Source organism: Microtus oregoni, unplaced genomic scaffold (assembly GCF_018167655.1).
Source record: "Microtus oregoni isolate MIOR12 unplaced genomic scaffold, Mior012 000038F_ref0000394, whole genome shotgun sequence".
Taxonomy (NCBI): domain Eukaryota; kingdom Metazoa; phylum Chordata; class Mammalia; order Rodentia; family Cricetidae; genus Microtus; species Microtus oregoni.
In genome coordinates, this window is record NW_024543097.1 from 19,343,343 (window position 1) to 19,368,984 (window position 25,642).

Here is a 25,642-nt window from a genome sequence, read left to right on the forward strand (position 1 = left end):
GATCCAACCTTTGTGCAGATGAAGTCATGAGTTCTAATTCATAACTATTTCTGCTTCCCTCCAAGAAATGTAATACTTTTTCTAGGTATTCCTTGTATCAAGTTATTTTTGTTTCATTTAGTGTGTGTGTGTGTGTGTGTGTGTGTGTGTGTGTGTGTGTGTGTGTGTTTCAAATCAGGGTTTCTCATATGGAACCTGTCCTGGAACTCCTTCTGTAGATAAGGCTGGCCTCAAACTCACAGAGACCTGCCTGCCTCTTGTCTGCCAAGTGTTGGGATTAAAGATGTGCCACCACCACCCAGCTTTTTTTTTTTTTCTTCACATGCTGGATGATGGTTGAATCCACATTGTGCTCTCAGTTATTTAATGTTCAGGAGCATGAAACAATTTACATTAATATATATGTTTTTTTCAAAAAGCTTGAGAAAGCTCAAAAATTTTAAACTTCAAGCACAAAATCCAAACGATTGAACAATTCTAGCTTTGAATATATGTATACACATATTCTTATTTATCTAATGGTCAAGAACATAAAATAGTAACATCCATTGAACGTACACATTTTTTTTCCAAAAGGATTCCTAAAAGGTTAAACTTTAATTTGTGTAAATTAAAGTTCTTTTTGAATGATGATAATGGTAATCTGTTTTGTCTATTGAAATGTGTTATATTGCCTTTTGTCTTTCTTTTGATTTTAGGTTTTGTGTTTGGTCTTGTTGACCTGAGTTCTGAGTATTTTGAGAAGGAATTTTATATGTCAAGTCCAGAGAAATTTGCATTGTCCTTCGCTTATGATCTTACATCTTTATTGTCAGCAATACTTGTAGCCTACTATGGAAGCAGATATAACAGGTCAAAATGGGTGGCAGCTGCTGCCTTTTTAGTGGGGCTTGGATCCGTTTTATGTGCTGTTCCATTCATGAAATATGAAGTTATCCCACAAATAGAAGAAAGCGAAGGTAAGATTTTTCAAATATGCTCTTCATATTCCTAATCAATGTTTATTTAAATCATTGCTTCAAGGAATTTAGCATAGGTCATGACATATGTCTGTGTATCCTTCCTTGTTTATGTAACCATGCTTACTGACTAATCACATCAGTCTTATTAATTAGCTTTCTAATTTACCTCACAGAAGAGATGAGCCTAGAAAAGAATATTGTGGGAAACTTTGTAAAATTATTTATTTCTTACAATTTTTTTTTGTGTTAAAAGTCTCTTGAGAAGTCTAGTGGTTCATTTCATCTTCTTGGTAGCACAGACCCACATAAGTCCAAATATAGGAATAAGCCTACACATACAGAAAGGGTAACTTTTCTAGTTATTCTTTCCATTGCAAAAGTTGGATGCTATTCTTTGACTACTGTTTGAATCTGTAATGATAGTGGCTTTGTCATGTTGTTTAATATTGTTTATACTGCAATCACTTTGCTATTCTAGTAAGGCCTACTTGAAATGCCTTTGGAATATAATATATTTCTGGCATTATTGTCCCAGATCCTTTCTCAACAGGTATAGGCTTTTTAAGTACATGATAATCTGGGTTTTAACAAGGCATGATTAATAAGAGAGATATATCCTTGTGTATGTGTATATAAATGTTTTTCAAGTTTATAATGCATGGCATATTTATGATTTTTATATAATGCTAGAAGTTTATTTTATACTAATATGAATGAGTAAAATATTTATAAACAAAACAAAATTTTAATTAACCCCGTGAATATTTACAATTGAATTTTAGAAGTGATTTGTAACTACCACTATTAATAGTTTCTTAAAGGCCAGTTATGATTATATCACCTCATGTCACTTGTAAAACATACTTTGTACCAATTATAAAGAACTAATAGATGATGTAATGAATGTTTATCTATTTTTTAAAATTGAAATTGCAAAGACAGTTGGAACCCAGCTTGAATTTTCAAATATAACCTTGTCCCATATCTAGGGATCATCCATAACTATAGCTCTAGGGCATCTGGTACCCTTTTTGTGGCCTCTACTGGCATTGACTTACACACACACACACACACACACACACACACACACAATTTTAAAAAAAATAAAAATAAATCCTTAAAGGTTAAAGGTTGTTATCAGTGTTGAGAAGAAACTGTATCAGCAAAATTGTTTTTCTTCCTAGTGAATGTTATTCATGCCATCTACATTTCACACAGTTTGTTTTACTTGGGATTAGGTACACACTGTTCATCTACCAACATTCATTCCGAATATTTACTGGGTGATTTATAGCAGGGAAGCAGACATAATCCGCCCTTGCAGAAGTGCTCAGTGATTTATTTTGTGTGGATATTTGAGTTACTCTTATATTTAACACACACATAGAGAGAGATAAAGAGAGAGAGGAGAGAGGGAGAGAGAGAGACAGAGAGAGAGGAGAACAAAGTCCACATTTATTTGTTTTATTTATTCCTCTTCCCTTATTGCTATGCCTCCTGATTTCCTTTTATGCATTTACCTTTTTGGGCATCCATTATGAGCTTCCTGAACCTCTCTGGTATTGTCCATAACTTTCCATTTATATTCTGTTATCTGGCCCATGGTTCCATCTGTAACTACAAAGATGACTACAGTGTTTATTTTCAACCATGTGCCTCAAAACACATGTAGACCTCATACTTTACCACATCTTGAAATAGTCAACAAAAAAAAATTGTCCACAAATTCATGAAAATACCACACAGTCAGCTTTGCGTTATGGAATTTTCTATGAAATGACCATCCACACATCTTTCTCAGCCGCTGTCCTGAGCTTTACGGTGACAGCCACGAGTGTTTTCAGCTTACTCAGAATGAAGGTGAACTTCTTTCACAGAGATAGAGGATAGTGACACCTGCTTTGTCTGATTCTCATAGTTGCTATTTGCCTTCGTTTGTACCTTGTTTTCTCTCTGTCAACAGCATGGTAAAATCATTCAGACCTCCTCCCGTAAGTGCCCTCAGCCTTCTCTCATAGTCCCTTATCTCCTGCTTGTACACCTTGGGAGTGAGTCATGCACCTGCCCTTTCCCTATACCTGGCTGCTGCTGAGTCCTGTTATGAACCTGCTGCTGCCAAAAGGAAGTGCTACTTTCTTTACAAATGGATCTATTCACCAAGTAGTCTTGAGCCCAGTTTGAAAAGACTTTAGGTTTTCTTACAGGCCCAAGATGCCCTGTGTTGGGTAGGAAATGATATCATGGAAGAAAATTGCCTTTATTTCTTTACACTGAAATGTTAATTGAACCCACAGTTACATGTTAGTATTCTTCCTTTCTTCCCCCAGTTGAAATGCAGGGGGTGTCCTCTAGTGATCATTCTGTGTGCTTCTGTCTCACCCTCTCCTCCATTCCTGATCCCCTCCTCCTGCCCTCTGCAAGCCACTCTTCTCTGTCAGTTCTTACTAACACCTGAATACGAGCAAATTCTTTCAGTCCACTTCAAATTTTGAATGCTTTTCTAGTTTTTTAGTGTTAAAATTAAAATAAAATTATATTATTTCCTCCTTTCATTTTTTTGTCTTCTTACTCTTCATACATCTTGTCCTCCTAAACCCTCCCATGTTGGTTATCTCCAATCCCTGACATTTCTATGCTTAGTCACTCTCAAATACAGGGCTTCTTTTTTATTATTATTATTGTCACACTGTAATTCAGGAAGGAGGAGGGCATTCTTTTTAATGTATTTAAAATTTTTATATATTAATTTTGTGGGATTTTTTGTTACAGTGTTTTGCATGTATTATGTCTGGATGTACACATGTATGTGCCTGGTACCTGCTGAGGATAGAGAGACTTTCAGAACCTGCAACTGATGGTTGTGAGCTGCCAGTTAGGTGCTGGAAACAGAATTCAGATTCTCTAGAAGAACCCCCAAAGCCCTGAGTCACTGAGCCACCTCCCTAATTCCATATTTTTCTCACTCTTTAAGAATAACAATATCAGACATGCTTGTGACCGGTCCTCTATTCAGATACTATTCAATAGTAAGCTCAGCAATGTCTCCTCAGGGTATGTGGACTAGTAAGTTCAGCTTTCTAGAATAAGTCAAAGGTAAATGGGCTCTGAAGGTGCTTTATGCACACAAATTATCCAAGATAGTGTCCACAAATATCCTATCGTGGAAAGGAGAGTACAAGTCCCCATGCATCCTGGAGATTTATGTGTAGCTAGATGCTGTTGAGAGAGGGAGAGTCAGTTCAGCAGCAGAGTTCCTGTCAAGGTGCCTGTGCTTCCACAAACAACCCTGCACCAACTATAAAGTAAGTAATTCTAATGCAACCCATTAGAGCACTAAGAAAAAAGAGAAACAGAAGAAGGAGGAGAAGAAGAAAGGAAGGGAGGGAGGGAAGGAGGGAGGGAGGGAGGGAGGGAGGGAGGAAGGGAAGGAGGGAGGGAGGGAAGGAGGGAGGGAGAAAAAAGAAAGAAAGGAAGGAAGGAAGGAAGGAAGGAAGGAAGGAAAGGAAAGAAGGAAGAAAGAAAAAAGAAGAAAGAATGGAGATGGGGTTCTAATTGGGAAGAGGAAGCCAACTAGTGGGAAAGAGACAAACAAAAAGGGAAAAGAGATGAAATTGATCAGAATACATCACATACATGTATTTAAAAGTCATAAATAATCCCACTGCATACATTATGTGTTATTATATTAGAAACAACATGACAGGATGAACATGCTAAGTTAAATCACAATTTAAGAGATATCTTCCTAATTGCCCTTGATTTATGTCTTATTCCATAGAAACTAAGACAATTAGTTTTTAAATAGTGTGATAGGTTGTAATCTTTACTAGATTTTCTATGATAATTCAAGTGCATGTTTTAAATTTCACCCTAGATGGTCATAATAGATATAGTTTAGCATCACCTTCTTAGCTTTACCAATCTACTATAAGAATAAACACACAAACCCTATAAGTATGTGAATAAGAAAAGCAAGAAAAAAGGTCCAAAGTTTTCTAAATAAAATGGATTGATGGCCATATAGTAAATGACAAAATATCTTAAGTTTTTGTTTGTCTATTTTTGTTCTTTGAGACAAGGACTCTCTGTGTATCCCTGGCTGCTCTGGAACTCGCTCTGTAGACGAAGTTGGCCTTAAACTTAGAGATCCTCCTACCTCTGCCTCCTGTATGCTTGGATTAGAAAAAGGCATATACCCCACACATGGCTGTCTAACTTTAAAGCATAATACCTTGTTTTTATGATTCTCTATATACTTTGTTGTCTTGTTTCTATGAAAAAAAAATGCTGCCATAAATAACTTAAAAGTAGGAGAAATGTGTTTTTAGTTAATGGTTTCAAAGCTCTCCCTCCATTGTTGCAAGCTCCATTGATTCTGAGGCCATGGCCAGGAAGAAAACTTCCCAGTTTTCTCTGCAAAGGAAATCAATTTACTACATGGTAGCAGACAAAAAGAATGAGCTAGGACAAGACATTCCTCTCAGAAACTAGGTGGTGTCTTCCTCTTACAGTTCTTGAAACCTCTCCAAATAATATCCACAGGTAATTAAGAATGTGGTACAGAGGAGATTTTAAGGAGGTAATTAATATTAATTAATATACAAACCATAAGAGTATGTATTTTAGAAGCTCATAGGTCTGAAGTAGGAAATTATTTAATAAAAATCATGCTCATCTTTTAATTTAAAGGTTGCTAAAGAAAGGACCAGAGAACTAAAGTCAGATGATGGACTTTGACAATTCAGATCAACTAGAGCATTGCAAGTACTTTTATTCTGGAGCCAGAAAGAAAAGAATGCAAAGTACAGAAAATTGAGTACATGTTGAGGAATGTTTAATTTTGCAAAGATGTGTCTCACAGATGGGGTGCATTTGCTTAACTATGTAAAGATGTGCTGCACTTATTTAATTATGTAAAGATATATTGCTGTATTGCTATTTTTACCTTGACTGTCTAAGGCACCTGCTAGGTCTAACAAAAAGAAAAGGAATTTTAGCTCAGGGAAAGGAAAAAAAGAAGAAGAAGAAGACAGGGAAACACGAGGGGTCAGCCAGACATGGAGGAAGTGGGACAGTAGGACATACAAAAATGAATGGTTTTGCTCCGAGGTAAAATGTAGATGTCTAGAAACAGGTTAAAGTAAGTGAAGGGAGCTAGTGAAATAAACCTAAGCTAAGGCTGAGCATTCATAACTGGTAGTCTCTGTGTCTTAATCTAGGAGCTTATTGGTGGCCTCTGTCTGTGTAAATGTGTATGTTTATAAGCCTATTTGTGTACATGCAATCCTGCGCGTTTAAGTAATTACAGTTTCCTTCATAAGATGTGTGTCTTTTCCAGTATTTCTACACATTTCCTTTTATCGTGCAATTTCTATTTAAAATATGATTATTAAATGAGTGCATGACTATACTCAATGTAAGGATATTGAACAAACTGAAAAAAGCGTGGCAATGTTAACAATTGCAAATTACTTGTACATTTGATTTTGAATTCAGCTCGGTAAAATATAATTCTTACCTTTCCAAAGAGTTGTGCATAGATGAAGAACACAGGGCAATTCCAAATTGTCTGGAAAACTTGGCACCGCACAGATCAGAAACCCTCTATTTCTTCATCCTCGGGCAGTGTCTCCAGGGAATTGCAGGGATGCCTATTTACATCCTTGGTGTGATCTTCCTTTTTGACCACACTGCCACACACTTAGCTGGTATCTATTTAGGTAAGTGTGGATTTCTCTAATATGTGTGAACCATTTTGACTCTTCATTTGGTTTCTGTATGTTTTAACTGACACCAAAGCACTGTTGCTACTGTGATGACATTGTAATAACTACTGAAGACTTGTTGGCTTAACGTCATAATCACATTGATCTACCTAATTCTGAAATTTGTAACATTGAACAAATAATCTAATGTCACTGGATATATTTAGAGGAGTAGAACATAAATGTGAATGAATCTCTTTCCCTGCGAGAGAGAGTTAGAAAGGGAAAGAAAAAAATGGCTGAATGCAGTGTCATCTCTTTACATACATGTTAAACTAAGTCGTACATTCAGCAAACATTGGATATCCCAAAATAATCTATCCTCTTTTACTGTAATAAAGTCTGGTCCTGGTAGACACAGTGAAGATGTACTTTCACAGAGATATCTAAAAATCATTTCCAAAAATCTAAAATTATTTTTGCACTTACTTTGAAGGCATATAAAGAGTAAATATTATGGAGTATTCCTGTCACCTCCAGCTCCAGGGGGACTGAGGCCTGAAAATTATGAGTTCAAAGCTTATCTAGACTGTATAGCAAGTTCCAGGCCAGTCACATTTGTATAACAAGACTATGTTATACTAACAACAGTAGCAGCAAGAAACAAGCAATAACTTGCACTGAAAAAATAGAATTTACACAAAGGCTAAGAAAATCTCTCCAGTAGGCTATAACAAAGGATATACCTATTTATATACACCTTTGCAAGAAATTCTTGTACCTTATTAGCATTGGTTAAGACTGAAAATACCCATTTTAGTTCTGATAAGCAAAAGTTAAGATATATCAGTACAATATATAGAGAGGCTTACTATATTACCACCTCCTGCTACCCTGGAATCTTAGGTGAATATTGCAAAGGTAATTAGGAAAATGCATTATCTTACTTTAGTGACATATTAAGGGAAATATACTTTATTACATTCATATCAAATATAAATATTTATATAAATAAGATACAGTTAAGTTCATAATTAAATTATTGAGTATCTAATACTTGATTAGATAAGAAGTTGTGCCATCCAGTTGTACTTTCAGACTGTACTCTATATGACTCTGACATTGTCCTAGGAGTGTTAAACATTCACAATTAACCACTGAGTAAAGCAGATGACTGTTTTGATAAGAATAGGTGTCATGCAAGCAAAGTTAAGTTCCAAGAGTGCAAAGTGACTGTTACCAAATAAGCAGTGATTATGCCACAGGACTAGCATCTTCTTTAAGACTAGTATCAACTCTTACAAAAATTTCTAACCAGCTTCCTACCTTATTAATGTGGGATTTTTAGAATCAATTCCAGAAATTATTTACAATTTTCTCTCTCCGTCTTTCATCTCCCCCATCTTTTTCTTCCCCTCTTTTCCTCTTTCCCCTCTCTTAAGTAGGAGAGAATAGAATGAAAAACTTTCAGATACCACACATAGTTTAGGTTTTTTTTTTTGTCACCAAGTTAAGATGTGAAACTGTTTGGTGTTGTGTTCATTTTTAAGGTATTAGTGAAGCTGTACAAATCCTGGGATACGGTCTGGGTTTCATAGTGGGATCACCAAATATTAAACCTCCAAAGAATCAAGGTTTGAACAGACTGTAAGTCATACTATTTACTTTTCTATTTTGTGTATATCCAATAGAATACTTGGACAGATACCATGGCTCATAAATAATATATATTTATTTAGTAATATTGTTATAACAATGCATAAGTTGAGTGTGGTGTGTACATATATGTAAACATAAATACATTTATAGTGTGTATTTATATTTTTATTTTTTGAAATATAACTAAAACCATTATTTAAAAGATCAATAACTTTTTATTTTGTTCATAAAAGCATACAATATTCATTCGATATAGTACTGTAGTTATAATTATTTGCATGATTTATAGAAGTTTCCACCTTGCTTAGAGTTTTTAACATAATATTATAATGATATTCTTCCTCCATGTCATACTTCTCTCAGATCCTCTCTACCTCCCTAGTCACCTAATATTGTGATCCCCCCCTCTCTCTCTCCCTCTCTCTCTCTCGTGCATTCAACAAAACAAAAACAAAATATGAAAAAGAAACAACACCCACAAAAATGAAAATCAAAAAAGAAAACAAGCAAAACACCAGTAAGAAAAAAAAATAATAAAAAAACAAGATGAAAAAAATAGTTTGCGAAAGACCCATTGAGTTCATTGAGACCAGCTCTGGGATATTGCTGTTATACACAGTAACACTCTACTGTAGGAAACTTATTGTCCCTTCACAAATGGGCATCTATTGAAAATAGTTTCATGATTAGGATTTGGGATTCATATCTTTTTCCCCATCTCAGTGATTGGGACCCCATCTTGGACTAGTGCAGATCTTCTGTGTGTTACTACAGTCTCTGGAAGATGCTTACCCTGGAGTCATTTGTCACTTCTGGATTTTACAATCTTTTCACCTCCTCTTCCATCCAGAGCCCCAAGACTTAAGGGGGGGGGGGGGTTGATGAAGACATCCCACTTAGGACTGAGTAATCCAATGTGTCTCACCCCATATTATCCACTTGTGTCGTTTTGTTAATTACCTTCTACTGCAAAAAAAAAAAAAAAAAAACTTCTCTGATGTGGGTTGAACAAGGTACCGTTATACAGGTACACGAGAGTATTAGTCATTTTATTGCTGTAGTCCTTTAGCAAAATAATAGTATTAGGTTTCCCTCTAGGGTCATGACTTACCTTGTCTCAGGTTCTTAGCCACTTTAGCAGTATCAGATAGATACTTAATTCCAATCAAAAAGTTCTTGCCTACTCCCAGAACCTTTGTGACACTATTGTACTGATACCACTTGAAGGAAGGGCACTGTTGAATGTCACAAAATTTATAAGATTGGTGATATTGATGATTACATTTTTCCTTTGGTAATTTGCAGAGTGCTTTCCAGTACCATGAACACTAGTCAGTAGGGATAAAGTCTCTAATTAGGCACTAGTTCAAATTCTCTTTGTTTGATGATGTAAGTGTTGTATTAAACAATTGAGCTTGACTCACCAAATTGTGGAGATCAGCTGATAGCCTTGGTAACAGCTAGTGGTAGATAGGCCTTTGATAAATGAATCAGCAAGATTTACCTTATCCCTGGGACTTGACAGCATAAAATAGCTAGTTGGGGCATTGTCTCTTCCATTTTGTGATTCCAGTTGGATTCCCTTCATATATGTAGATATTTTAGGATTATTTCCATATGGGATTTCAAATAGCCTTTTGTGCTAGTCATTCCTTCCTAAAGTCCCTCCTTTATCCTTCTCTCTCATCCTCTTCCTTAATCAATTAATCTTAATTAACCCTCTTCCTTAACCGATGAATTTCTTTCTTATATCTCCAAAGAATTAAGTTGTATTTCTCCTTCCTTTGGATATCTTTTTCTTCCTCGTAGTCCCTTAGTAGGTACTCCTGGTGTTATTTATATTGTACACAGATATTAAAGGTTTGAGAGCTAACATCCACATATAAGAGAAAATATATAGTACTTGCCTTTTTGTGTCTGGGTTACCTGACTAAGGATGATTTTCTTCGGGTTCCACCCATCTACCTGCAAGATTGACAATTTCATTTTTAACAAATGAATAATATTCTATTTTTTTAAGTACCACATTTTTATTGTTTGTTCGTTAGTCGGTGGACATCTTGGCTATTTCCAGTTTCTGGCTACTATGAATATAGCAGCAATGAACATGGATGAGCAAGTGTCACCATAGAATTTTTGGGGTAGATACCCAAGAGTGGTGTAAATGAATTTTGAGGTAGATTGACTCCCAGATTCCTTAGGAAATCTTGACATTGATTTCCGTAATAGCTGTCACAATTAGAGATCATGATACCTTCAGCAATACTTTCATTATTTAGGATTGTTTTAGCACACGTGCACATGTGTGTGTATGTGTGTGTTTTCATAAGAAGTTGAAAGTTTTACTCAATTATTGTCACAAATTGTGTTGGAATTTTGATGCATCTTTTGTTGAATCTGCAGTTTGTTTTTGGTAGGATGACCATTTCCCTGTAATGACCCTTGTGATCCTTGAGCATGGGAGATCACACCTTCTGATCGTTTTTAGCATCTTGAAATTTTTAATTACACAACTTGTTCACTCACTTGGTTAGAATGATCTCAAGATATTTTTGAGACTGTTGTAAAAGATGTGGTTTCCATAATTATTCTCAGTCTTTTCTTTGCGCATAAGAAGAATACTGATTCTTGTTTGTCAAATGTTTTTATCTTGCTACTTTGCTAAAAGTGTTTGTTATCAGTAGAAGTTTCCTGTCAGAATCTTTATGGCATTTTATCCATAAAAACATTTAATCTGCTAATATGGATAGTTTGACTTCTTCCTTTCCTGTTGGTATTATCTTGAATGCATTTTGTGGTCTTAATACTTTAGCTAAGACTTACTGTTCTATACTGAGTAGGTATAAAGGGTTCTTTGTTTACATACCTAATTTTAGTGGCAATGCTTGAGTTTTTCTCCATTGAGGTTGATGTTGGCCGTAAGCTTGAAGTACATTGCTTTTGTTATGTTGAGGTGTGTTCCTCATATCCCTAATCTCTCTAGGAATTTTATCACAAAGTAAGGTTGCATTTTGTCAAAGGCAGCTTCTGTATCTAGTGAGAGAATGATGTGATTTTTGTCTTTCATCCTGTTTATGAAGTAGTCCATGTTTATTGGTTTATTGCCGTTGAAACCATACCTACATCTCTAGGATGAAGCCTACTTGATCATGGTGAATAATCTTTTCCCTGTGCTCTTGTATTTGGTTTACGAGAGTATTTTATTAAGAAATTTTACATATATGTAACCCTTGTTGTATTGAAAATCTACATTACATTAACAATAGAATCTTGGCAAATGTGAATCTAAGTGCTGTCCAGCTTTTAAATTGTAAACGTGATGACAAACACAGAGAAAACAAGCATCTTGGTCAGAATTTCTGAAAAGCTAACAAAAAAGGTAGTAATATTACTCCAGCAGAACACCCATAGCAGTCTTCCCTTCCCCTTTGCTCCCATCTCCTATGCATGCCACTGATCTTTGTCTTCTAACCTCCCAGGACCCACTCTTTGTTTTGTCCCAACCTCCACAGTAGTAGGCACCCCTGACAACACAAAGACCACTCTTCTCGGAAAAACAAGTAGGCTGAAGGTGGTCCCACTATCTAGTCCTGATCCTGAGGTGCCATCACCCCAATTTTTTCCCTAGCTCTGTACCTGGAAAACTGCTGAAGCCTCCTCTCTGACCCCATCTCCAGTGGATCACAATCACCAAGCTTTCTTCTCCTAACTCATCCCAGCATCTCAGAATCAAACATGAATGTGCATTCCTTAGGAATACACTAGCTGATCAAGACAGGAAATCAGTTAATACACTACCATCACACTCTTCAAAAATCCATAAAGGAAAGAGTAACTAAGAAACAAATACCAACCCTTTTATGATTTTTTTTAAAAATGCTGGGGAGATCCCTGCAGCTGGTGGCAGGAAATGCTGGCAGGTCCCTGGCACAGGCAGGCCCACAGACCAGCCAGTCCCAGGCAGAGACTCGCGGGCCCGGGGAGAGCCACCCAAGGGAGTCAGTGTGAGCAGGCAGTGAGCACACAGAGCAGTAGGGTGGGTTGCTCGCCATGTGGCGAGCAACTGAGCAGGTTCCCTGAGCATGGGTAGAGACACGTAACAGACACATCGTATGGATCAGAACTGGACATTTATTACTTAGAGAAGAGAGAGAGAGAGAGAGAGAGAGAGAGAGAGAGAGAGAGAGAGAGAGAGAGACAGAGACAGAGAGACAGAGAGACAGAGACAGAGAGAGACAGACAGAGAGAGACAGAGAGAGAGAGAGAGAGAGAGAGAGTAGGAAGAGAGGAGAAGAGAAAGGAGAGAGACAGAGAAAAGGGAAAGTGGGGAAAACACACATGCATGCCAGGAGGGGACAGAGAGAATCTAAGATGGCAATGAGAGGTTGGGGGGGGGGGATTGCCTAGAGTGGGCGTGGCTTGCCTCTTAAAGGGACCAGGGACCAAAACCATAACAAACCCAACAAAGAGAAATCCAGAAATTCGCACCTAGAATGGTAATTCTGACAAACTAAGGCACTAAGATGCCAGCATAAAAACACAATAAAAGTCAGGGCACTATGTCTCTACTGGAGTTCAGCTAGTCTCTAAATACTCCACCATGCTGAATCACAGGGATAAGACCTTAAAAGCAACTGTATGACCATGAGAGTCTTAAAAAGGAAATGAATAAATCTTTTAAAGAAATCTAGGAACACACACATACATTGGAGGAAATGAAGTTGGAGGAAGACATATTAAGATCAACTATTTGAATATGATTAAGGTGCTTCAAGAGGAAATGAATGAACACCTAAAAGAAATCCAAGAAAGCAGTGTAAAGAAATGAATAAAACTGTTCAGGTCCTCAAATTGGAAAAAAGAACCAATAAAGAAAACCCAAACTGAGATAGTTCTGGAAGTGAATATTTTAGGAATTAAAACAGGAACTACAAGAGGTAAGCATCACCAAAAGAATACAAGGCATGGAAGTGGGAATCTCAAGAATTGAAGGTATGGTAGAAGAAATGGATAAATCTGTCAAAGAAATGGTAAGTCCAAAAAACCTTCTAACACAAATCACCCAGGAAGTCTGACACACTATGAAGAGACCAAACAAGAATAGAATAATACAAGAATATTAGCTCAAAGGCCCAGAAGAAAATTTTCTAACCTAAAAAAAGAGATAAGGTGTCTATTAAGGTACAAGAAACATACAGAACAACAATTAGATTGGAACAGAAAAGAAAGTGTCCCATGATGCAATAATCAAAACACTCAACATACAGAACAAAAATGATTTTCAGACGACTGCTCCTTTCAGTTCTATTGCCTGCACACCAAGATACAGACAGCATCATATCTGCAAGCATAAGTGGTAATGCTCCCTATTGTATGAAGCTGTGAAGGTAATGCCTATATTGCCTTGGAGACCTCAAGATGCTAGAGGCCTGAGTACTGGGATATCTACTGAAGAAAGCTGCCAACAGATAGTGGTCCCAAGAAAATTTAGTATATTGCAGTTAACAGAGCTGGAAGGAGTTGGAGATCTGAAGAGTGTTTTTGGCATCAGACATGGAGATGCAGAGTTTGGAGTTTGCCCAGATGGTTTTCAGTCTTGCTTTGGTCCAGTATTTCCTCACTATGCTCCCTTCCCTACATTTTGGAATGATAATGTATAATCTGTGTCATTATGTCTTAGAAACATGTGATCTGTTTTTTTATTTTGATTCATAGGAGATTACAGTTAAGAGATTATATGAATCTCAGAAGAGACTTTGAACTTTAGAGTTTTAAATCAGTTTGATACTGTTATAGATTATGTGGACTTTTGAAGTTAGACTGAATGCATTTTTGTATTATTACATTATTATAAGCTTTTGGGGATCAGGAAGTGTAATGTGGTTTTTTGAAAGAAAATGGCCCCCTGAAAAGGGTGGCACTATTAGGATGTGTGAGCTCATTGAAGTAGGTGTGGCCTTGTTGGAGGAAGTGTGTCATTGTGGGAATGGGTTTTGATGTCTCTTTTGCTCAAGCATCACTCAGTGTAGCAGTCTACTTGATGTTGCCCACACAGCAACATGTAGCAGTTCCTTCTCCAGCATGATGTCTGCCTGCAACCTGCAATGCTTCCTGCTACTATGATAATGAACTAAGACTCTGAAAGTATAAGCTGTTTTCCTTTTTAAGAGTTGCTGTGGTCATTGTGTCTCTTCCCAGCAATAGAAACCCCAACTGAGACAGTCAATTTTCACACTATTAATTCTTCTAAAGCATGTACATGAATGTCAATCTAACTATTATTAGTTCCTTTTATTGTTTTCTCCAGTTCTTGATGGTTTTTACCTTCTAGAGCTGTGTGTACTTCACCATAGTTTCTTTTACCTTCATTAACTTTTCCCCTGGTGCTTTATGTTTTGGTGCAACTGTGAATATGCTTATTTTCCTGATTTTTCTCTGTATGCTTCTTTTTGGTTCTAGAAAAGTAGAGAGGAAGGTGTTGAATCCTTTGAAAATTAACTTATGGATGATTGTTAGCCACTGTGTGGGTATTCAATGCTTCCAACTTCTGTCTATGTCATCTTTGTAGTTCCTGGCTGAGATTTTCCATGGGTGTGAAACTGAAAAGATTAGTAATAGTGTATTCACTAATTTCTGTAGATCTTATCCCTAAATGTTTGAAAAAAAACATACAAACAAAAACCTTGAATAAACTTTGAAAATTATTCTAGGTGGTCTCAGTATTGATTAAAGATTAGGGATGTTGATACCCCATGCTTACTCTGTGAAAGAGAAATTTAGCAAATTCAAGCACAGGGTCTTTCATATTCTGTGTCTGCCTTGCTGGATGCTAAACTCTGAGATTAGCAAAAGATCACAGAAGTATCAAATACACTTAACACAGGGACCTGAAGGAAGGGGTTTCAGATGATCTGTGACTCTAAGGGTCAGGTGCCATGTACAAGAGAAGCTGCCCCAGAGGTCCAGGTGTAAGGTTTAAAGGGGCAGGATAAAGAAGAAGACTTGGTTTTCCAGGGGCACAGCTGTTAATGGAGATAATTTTGAATCTGTACAAACAGGAACTTCTGCCACCCGAGGAGTGTCACTGAAAAGGAAGGTGGAAATTTAGGCACTGAGAATATCCAAAAGCAAACCACACAACTAAACATTAGCCACTGTCACTTGCAAACAAAAGCCAAAAATTAATAGTGGGAAATTAGAAATGAATGCAAATTAACAGAAAGTTCTCTCTCTTACCACTAATTATGATTTGAATTTGAAATGTCCCTAATTTAAACTTTCCAATTTGTCTTTATTCAAGGATGAGTCTCGCGTCTCTATTGCAGCAGATCAATTGGTGGGCTGGTTTCATTAGTGCCACTCTGCTTGCGTGGGTCGCCTTTTTCCCATTACTATGTTTTCCATCGAATTTACCTGGTGAGTATAAAAACATAATTACTTTTTTAGAGTAATTCATGCCCTCAGCTCCCACTCTCAAAGCATAGATAAATTACATTTCCTTATAAATATGACTCTCCTGCAGGTATCACTCTGTGATAAATAGTATCATAGTGTTGTAGTTCTTGTTTTTTTTTTTACCCAATCAAGCAATATGGCATCCAAATATTGCATTCATACACTACAAATTCACTAGTGTATATTTGTGTCACTCCTTATTTCCTTTGAATAATTGTCTTTTTGTTTAAAGTGCATAACTGCCTTTTAAAAATGAACTACACCGACCAATTCTTTACCTAGTGTTTTAGTCAGGATTCTCTAAAGTAACAGAGTTTATAGAATGAATGTCTCTCTACATACAGAAAGGGGGTTTATTCGAATGACTTACAGTCTGTTGGCTAATTAACCCAACAAGGACTGTCTGTAAACAGAAGGTCCAAGAATCCTTTAGTTTTTCCACCCAGAAGGATGGGATGTCTTAGCAGGTCTTCACTATATATTCAAATCCTGAAGAGGTGCATTCGAATGCAGTGAAGAAATGGACTTCTTTATGATGGTAAGAATATGCAGGCAAAGAGCAGAAGTGACTTAAGGGAAGTCTGAGCTTTTAGTTAAAAAAAAATAGGAATGGAAATTACAATATTGCTAGACATTTGGGATGCAGCTGGAACAACTCTGAAAACGAAAGCTCATCACTCTCAGAACACATGTCCCAAACTCAGAGTCACTTCTTTAAAAGACGCAAATGACAATAAACATTTGAAAAATGTTCAACATCTTTTTCCATTGGGGAAATGCAAATTAAGCCTGCAATGAAATTCTGCCTTGACTGGGTTAGAATAACTGTCATCAGGAGAATAAAGGCTAGTGAGGATTGGGGGCAAGAAAAACCATTACTCCCCACTGGTGGGAATATGTAGTTGTACAGGTACTCTGAAGGTTCCTTGAAAGAAAAATAAATAACCTGAAATATGGGGCTGGTGAGATGTCTTTGCAGTTAGGAATGCATACCACTCTTGTAGAGGACCTGAATTTGGTCACAAATGTCTGTACCGTTGGGCTTTAAAAGCAATCGCTTTTGTGCATACACATACGTACACACAGACACAAGCCGACCCCACATACATCTACACATAACTAAAAATCTTTTTCAAAGATTTAAATAAATCTACCATATGACCTAGTCATACCACTCTTTGTTATGTTTACATGAAGGACTCAATCAAAGAAATAGCTCCGTATCTTTACTCATTGCCTCACTATTTTACAATAGCTAGAAAATCAAACCAATCTAGGTGTTCATAAACAGTATAATGGGCAAAAAAATAAATGTAGTACCTATACGTTGGGAGCACAAAGGTCCTTACATCCACAGATCTCCAGAGAATCAGTTAATTCATCTATAGGAAGCACCATTTCAACAGTTAAGAGAAATACATAGTGATGAACTGCAGAGTTGGGCAGTGCAGATGTGAGAAATTTTCATTATCAAATAATTATCTTTGCAAAGAACTACTGTAGATTAATTATACATTGGTTTTAATCTGTTTTAAAATAACACACTTGCCTTTCCATGACAAACTGGGATTATTATATGTCTTCTTACTTGCTTCAACATAAGATTGCTTCAATTGTGACCTATAGGTGCAAAGAAGATAAAACTTCGAAAAGAAAAAGAACCTTCCACTGTTGACAAGCACCTTAAATATAAGAAATTTGGACCTCGTTTGAAGGATTTGCTTCATGCTCTCCAGGTAAAGTAAAATACTTCTGTTAATAAGCCAGTTAAGTTGGCCTGTTTAATTAATTAATTATCGAGTTAAGAAAATGGCAAAGTGTTTAATAAATTTGTATGAAAGTTTTGGAGTCTCTTAATTAAATTGCTCATTTCCATTGTGATGGAAAGAAAGAACCATTTATTATTTAGCATTACTAGAAATCTGCCATTTGCCAGAGACTACTGGTGCCTAACTATGATTTTATTTTTCATTATTTTTTAAATATTTTTAAAATATTGTGTTTATATTTTCTGGAGAGGTAGATATGATATTTAACAAGATAACATAAATTTGAAGAAGTTGTGTCTATACATATTCCTTCCCAACACACAAAAATCATAATATTGAGTACAAAATCTTTTCTTTTTATTGATACCATAGTAGCAGATACCAGGGTGAAGAGAAAGCCCTTTCCAATAACCTAGTCCTACTTTGAATATTTATTCTTCTACTTAAAACTTACTTTGTGGCATATAAATTGCACGGTTGTAATTGTCACATATAGTTATTATTCATTTTTAGTGAATTTTTCACTCTGGATATAACCGCAAACGTCTTCAAAATGCCATCATCTAATTTTTCCTTTCTTACTTTACAGTTGTATCAGTATCTTCCCAATTTTCAGTTATTTTTTTTTCCTTTGGTGGATATATTATTTCCTTACTCATTTACCTACTCAAAACAACCTATTCCTTTTTTAAAATATTTATTTTGAAATTAAAATATAATAAGACTTCCTCTTTCTCCTTCCTTTCCTCCTTCCTTCCTTCCTTCCTTCCTTCCTTCCTTCCTTCTTCCATTCTCATGTACTCCCCTGTCCGTGCTCTCTCTTAACTATAAAGAAAGAACTACAGGCAATTAAGAAACATTGAGAGCAAGAGAAATAGCTTTCACCAGGGAAGAGACCCCAATTCCCTTGAAAGCATTTGTTAGCTGTTTGTGCTTCCTTTTCAAAGGATTCTCAGTACAGCTCCCTAGGCAGTTTGTTATTTGTATTGTTTGCTTTCTTTAGATTTAGTTTTTTTCTTTGTTTATTCTAGTCTTCTATTGCACACAGTAAGGAAAAGGCTTTTTTGTTTTCCCATTTAGCAGGCTACCTACTGATTCTCATACTGGTCTCCTTTGCAGAAAAGAACTCTTTTGACCTCATGAAATCCATTGTTTACATTATTTCCCCAGTCACTAAGATCATATTTAGAAATTCCTTTAATTAATTATCATTAGCTGTATTCCCAACTGTAGTAGGAGGAGCGGGCCACATCCCACAGCCCGGCTAGCTTAACCACCAAAACAACCAGATAGAAATAGTATTAATTAAATTACTGCCTGGCTTATTATTTCTAGCCTCTTATTGGCTAACTCTCACATCTTGATGAACCCATTTCTGTTAAATCTGTGACTGTCTTTTACCAGCAAGATTCTAACCTACGTCCATCTCAGGCCAGAGATTCATGGTGTCTACCTCACTTCCCTTCTTCCCAGCATTCTGTTCTGTCTTCCGCACCTACCTGAGTCCGCCCTATCAACTAGGCCAAGGCAGTTTCTTTAATAACTAATGAAACCAACACAAATACAAAAGAACCTCCTATACCACCCAACTTTATCCTTTGTTTCAGAGTTTAAAGTCTAATATTGGGTTCTCTTATCCACTTAGAACTAATTTTCTGTGCAGGGTGAGAGACAAGGATCAAGTCTGATTCTAGTCCTGATGTATGTCTAGTTTTGAAGCATTGTTTATCTGGAAGTGGCTTCTTTATCAAAACTCAGATGGCTATAGTTGCATGGAGTTATGTCTGGATCTTATAATTTATTTATTAAGTAGTCTATTTTTGTGTCAATACCATGTTCCTTTATTATTATGGTTCTGTAGTCTAACTTGAAATTATGGACTGTGATACCTCTACCAGTATTTTTATTGTCCATGCTAGTTTTGACTCTTCTTGGTCTAGTTTGTATTCACTTGAAATATAAGTATTTTAGTTTTAGTAAAGAAGTGAGTAATATTTTTTTTTATTTTTAGATTAGATTGACTTTGTAGAGGTAGATATGCATTGGTTAAATTTTTTCAAAGATAAGTGGATTGCTATGTAAGGTAAGATTCATTTTTACTTAGCTCTTATTCTCAAAGTTCTACTTGTTATTAAATCATGAATTCTTTGTAGTAATTCATTATATTTCAACAAGACTTTCACTTTATTATAAAGTTGCATTGTACTGTTCAGTCTACTCTCAAACATTTAAGACTTCTCCAGCCGTTGAAGTTCTGGAGTTTCTGGTAGGCAGAACCATACCTAGACTACTTAGTTCTATGTAAATACTGTGTGCACATATTTTAACAATATCAGGAGCTGAACTACAACACAACAGTGTTAAAGGTTAAGCTAAAACTGTTAACAATACTTTGGGAACTTTAAAAATGAGCATGTGAACATCCATATGTAGAAGAACCTGTCTCTTCAGCATATACTTTTTGATTCTTTATCAAAAGGCAGCAGACTATAGATGACTGATCATTTTGGATAAGCTTCATAGTTTTATCCTGGGCTCACTGGGCTCTGTGTCTTCCTTTCTGTCTTGTCATGCTGATTTGTCTACTGTGGCTCTGTAGAATGTGTTGATATCACGTATACTGACACCTCCAGCTTTGCTATGTTAGATTAATTCAACATACTGAGGCCTGTTTTTTCTACCTTATGAATTCCAACATTGTTTCAATAGTTCTGAAATAGCATCACTAGTGTTGTGGTTGAGGTTGCATGGAATATATAGCTCACTTTTCCATTTGCCAATTTTCTTTCTATTATGATCAAGTATGATCTTTTCATTTGTCATATCTACTTCAATTTCTTTCATCACTGATTTACAATTTCTATTATAGAAGGGCTTCATTTACAAGGTTCATTTCTGGGCACTTTTGACAGTTATTTTGATTGTGAATGCTTCCATTTCTATCTCAGAAAGCTTGACTTTATAGTTTGGTTTTGTTTTGCTGCAAATTCCTGTACCAAAGTATCAGTTTTAATATTGTTTTAGTATTGACTTCAGGTTTTTCTGTACATGAAAACATATACACTTTAAACAGATTTGATCCTGTGCTTTGCTACTTGCATACATTTTATCTAAATCTAAAATTGGATTGCAGACTAAAACATAATCACAAAATTATAAATAACTCAGAAACTCATTCAACAGCTATACATAAAAGTTTCATGAAGAAAATTGTACTTAACATATCTGTATTGATAAACACGTGAGTAAATTGACAGATGTGTAATGCTATATATAGCTATAAAGTAGCTATGGCCATGTAGGAAATAACTTAGTCAACTAATCTATAAATTCAATACAGTGATAATCATAGGGCATGAGTTTTTATTTTAAGTAATAACATTTTTTCTAAACTTTATATGTCAAAATATAGATACAAATATAGGTAAAACAAACAACATTGATCTAATAACAGTAAGACATGCTAAAAGACCAGAGTAGCAAGAACAGTATATCTATAGACTAGTATATCTCACAATTTCTTTTCTTTTCTTTTCTTTTCTTTTTTTGTGAAAAGAAAGAAAAGAAAAGAAATATGTATAGTACCTGAGGAAGGACACCTGAAGTCATTTGGACTCCACATGTATGGGCACACATTTGCATGTGAATCCGAACATGAATTAACATCTGCATACATGCAAATACACAAAACCTGTGTTTCTTCATATAATTTAGAGTTCACTCAGTGTGTGTGTGTGTGTGTGTGTGTGTGTGTGTGTGTGTGTGTGATACTGGGTAGTTGAAGATGGCATATGTATTTGATCCTGATGTGTCTGTCTAGAGAACTATATAGTTTTGCTTGGATAATTACTTGCATTTAGTTGAGACTATAGAGAACCAGTCCTGCAGATGAATGATGGAATCCATATGATGAGATGGAATCATTGTGGTATGATCTGTTCTGTTTCAGTGTCTGGTGAAGAGCCCTCTGCTTATGTGTCATGCAATGTGCAAAGCCACGGAGTCCCTGGCTTATATTGGAGCTGCAGAATTCTTGCCCAAATATTTAGAAAATCAGTTTTTGTTAACGCCCTCACTTGCCACTCTGCTCACAGGTAGATATATTTCTTCTTACTGAGAAGATTTCCAATTTTTCATGATGTGTAAATTTGTGTGTTGTACATACATAAGGAATGTGTCATGTAAGCAAAAGACAAGATGTGTAGTGTACTTGAATGTGATTTGCTAAAGAACATTCCAATGTTACCTCCATATTTTTAATACATAAAACTTCACTATTCTGTTTATATTGCTCACTATTTTCCTGCCTCCCATCTACATATCTGACGATGTCCTTTCCCCTCCCCTTTAGGAAACCAGTCTTCTCAAGTCACAGTGTATCTCCTTCCTCTCTGTGCTTCTATCCCTTTTTGCTTGTGTGTCTGTACTCAAAGTTTTTCTAAAAAAAATATTCATGTGATTCCCCACTAATTATTCTATTTCTTTCACCAGAAATTGTGTATTTCAGATTAACATTGATTTGAACTTAATGCATTGTAATTATTCTGTGGTACTCTTTTTTACTTCACTGCCAAACAATGCCACTCTTTATATACATGCAATTGTATATCCGTTATTACATTAAGAGATACAATATTAGATTTGTCTTAATTGGATCTCCGCATCTGCTTCCATTAGTTACTGGATCGAGGGTTTATGATGACAATTACGGTAGCCATCAATCTGATTATAGGGGAAGGCCAGTTCAGGCACCCTCTCCACTATTGCTAAGACTCTTACCTTGTGGATTCCTGGGAATTTCCCTAGCACCAGGTTTCTCCCTAACCCCATAATGAGTCCCTCTTTACTTTTATATGCTGGCCTTCATGATATGTTGATTTCTTCTGCTAGTGTGGCTTGTAATAATTGATTGATCTTGTAATGTTGAATTGTTCACAGAAGTACTCTATAATAAAACTCTATAACACAATATCATAAAGCTTCTTCGTTTCTGAATAGAGTTTAGAGACAGAGATTACCACCTAAGAAAAGAGTAGTGTTTCTGTAATCCTTGAAGGAGTGAAAAAACTCAGGCATCTCAAGCAGATGTGTAGGGAGCATAAATTGTGGCACACCAATGCAATGGTGACTCCTCCTGGATTGATGGCACTGGTAGAAATTGTAGACACACTGTTGATAGTAACTCTGCTATTGGAAAATGATTCTTGTCTTCTTTGCTGCATTCATTTTGCAGGGTCTATGGACTGACTGGAGGTGTGTTATAGTGAAGGTTAACAATTAGAGTCATAGCTTGTACTATGTAATACTCCATTGCCAGAGATACCTGTCCCATGCAGCCACATGCAGTCACCCTGCTGCAGCATTGACTGCTATAGAATATAGATGTAAATGTGGTCTCTCCTAACATTGTTTTCCTCTCTATTGCTACAATGTGGGTATTTGCCCTGGAACTAATGTCAGCCTTTCCTATCTGTCTGGATGAACAGGTGGGGTTGTATTCTTCCCCTATTTTGTTAAGTAGATATGCCCCATTAGAGTTCAAGCGAGACTGGCTTGTGACTTCAATAAAATTAATTCTTCAGAAAATATAGGTCAGGGGCATAGTGCCAGTCCATTGTACACTGGTTTATTGAATTGATCCTCAGTTCTTGTGAGATGGAGGAGAAAGGGAGAGGTACTTTTGAACACAATAAAACTATATTAGTAAAGAAGGAAATTGAAAGGCTGGAGCTGTCACTCAGTGGTGGAGCACTTGCCTAGGATACATGAAAACCACCAGCATTTAAAAAATTAAAAGGGAAGGAAGAATTAATTGAATCTTAAAAATACATATTAAAAGAAGGGAAGATGACAACATGAAAAAATTAAACAGAAGAGAGGCAAACTCAACTAAAATAAAGATAAAAGTAAGAAACATAACAAGAAATGAAATTGCAATGCTAAAATGAAAATAGATGGAGGAAAAAAAATGAAATCGTCTTCCTGGCTAAGATCCCTCTGGGTCTTCTCTAGTCAAAATTCTTTATGAATGGGGTGAGAATGGTAGGTTGTATTTTCAGATTGATCTAATTCTTCTCTGCTTCAACCAAAGTAGTGGGAACAGAAACACGCTGTGCTCAATATTTGCCAGTGAGGGCATTCTGACAGACCAGGAGTGTGTACTCTCTAGAGTCTTAAAGTGCAATGCTCTGAACATGTATATTAGTGGCAGGACAGTGACCCTGTCTTGCAACACCAATATAGGGGGACTTTAGACTGCTTTAGGTTTATATTCACTTAGAAAGCATTTTTTTCTGTACAATTGATATGTAGACAGTGTTGAGTCTACAAGAAGTTCTCTTCACTGAACACTGAATTTGTATAGACTATGGACAATGCTGAACCATTTGCTCTGAAGACTTAGTTTTTGGAACCTGGTGTACAAGAAGCATCCAAGACAGGGGGCATGCCTGGAATGCCTCTCACAGTGTGAGTGAGCATAAATTTGCCTGTATCTTGAATCAAAGAAATTCATCCAGGTATAACAGTCTCAACTTTGCCTGTGATGGTGGCTTAGCCAACTATGCATTGAGCTGTCCAGGAGTAGTCTGAGGTGTGGCACTGTCAGAACTTCCAGCCTGAAAGTGACTGGGTCCTGACACCAGAAGCTCTAGCACTAAGATTTCACTGAGCTTCTTGTTAATTTCTTTTGTGAAGCAAGCTTGTTTTCAGATGCCAGGCCAGGTATTGATTTAGGATACTTGTCTGCAAGATGCAACCTTCTGTGCCAGGTCATTGTCACTTGAATACCCAGGAGCAGAGAGTCCACTTCTGAATTAAATTTTGTACTCTAGGAGCCATGGTGTCTGATCACCTCGCTTTGCTATTCTCTCTAGTCTGTGTAATGTGCCAGGTTTCGTTTTCTGTCCACACAACTAACTGTGCTCATCCACTGTTCCTTCTATAACAAGTTCCAAGGCTGTTGTTTTGTTTCCATCCCATGGGAAAGAAAACTAGTGTGGCATGTCCTTATTTCACCTTATTTGGGATCTGAACTTGAATTTTATCAATTATGTATTTTTATTGTTCATTTTTATTGTTTGTTCTTCTTTTTCACCTGTCACCTTTATTTCTTCCCTCTTTGCTTTCACTTTTACCATCTTTATGGGCATTTCATTTGCATGTATTCAAATCATCACCAGATTTAATCTTGCATTTGTGTTGTTATTGGTATTTAGTTCTTTATCTATTATATCACATTATATACTCACAATTGTCTACATATTGAGCTGATTAAATTTTATTTATGAGTGTACTGCATTATACTGAGTGTTTTCTATTTTTCCTCTTCATTCTCTTTTCTTTGCTTTTTCAGCTCATAATCTTCCTGTTGTTTCCTCTTTCTAAATATTTATCTTAATTAGAAAGACCATAGCTTGTGGTTGGCGAGATGGCTCAAAGAATAAAAGGACTGGCTACTCTTCCAGAGGTCCTGAGTTCAATTCCCAGCAACCACATGGTGGCTCACAACCATCTGTAATGAGATCTGGTGCCCTCTTCTGGCCCACGTGGATACATGCAGGCAGGATATTGTACATATAATAAATAAATAAATAAATATTTTTTTAAAAAAAAAATAAGAAAAACCATAGCTTATACTGCTTGTACTGGGTATTCTGCAGTCTCACAGACATGTAAGACTGTTCACGTTGATCATCAATGAGAGATTTCAGTAAGTTGATTGGTCCAATTCTTGTACATTAGTTTGAGAAAACGTGTTATTTCAGTTAAACCTCTTGTAATAAGTCATATATTCAATCAGCTAAGTAACAGTATTTCTCAATAAGACAGCTCATAACTTCTATATGGTATGAACTAAGTTCATGGTTTACTTAGATATTAGATACCTGCTATTGGATACCTGTATTAGATACCCAGTGTATAAGAGCATCACCACCACTACCAGTATCCATTCACAGGATTGTAAATATTATAAAGTCCAGATTTTTTCAAACACTACATCTTCAAGTTTTACTTTTCTACTTTGAAAATCTGTATTTGAGTAGAGGGAATGACATCAATGTGCTACATTTGGTACTTTCAATGGGATATG

General features: G+C 36.2%; 1 protein-coding gene across 1 annotated transcript in view; it reads left to right on the top strand.

Moving 5' to 3' along the window:
• Positions 1–25,642, top strand: part of LOC121433391 (solute carrier organic anion transporter family member 6A1-like) — a 131,237-nt gene that overhangs the window by 23,389 nt on the left and 82,206 nt on the right. Inside the window, exons 4-9 of the mRNA XM_041631755.1 lie at positions 699–959; positions 6,491–6,682; positions 8,218–8,314; positions 15,627–15,742; positions 17,408–17,517; positions 21,500–21,644. Coding sequence (XP_041487689.1) covers positions 699–959; positions 6,491–6,682; positions 8,218–8,314; positions 15,627–15,742; positions 17,408–17,517; positions 21,500–21,644 — 921 coding nt within the window. The remainder of the gene's footprint in view (positions 1–698; positions 960–6,490; positions 6,683–8,217; positions 8,315–15,626; positions 15,743–17,407; positions 17,518–21,499; positions 21,645–25,642) is intronic.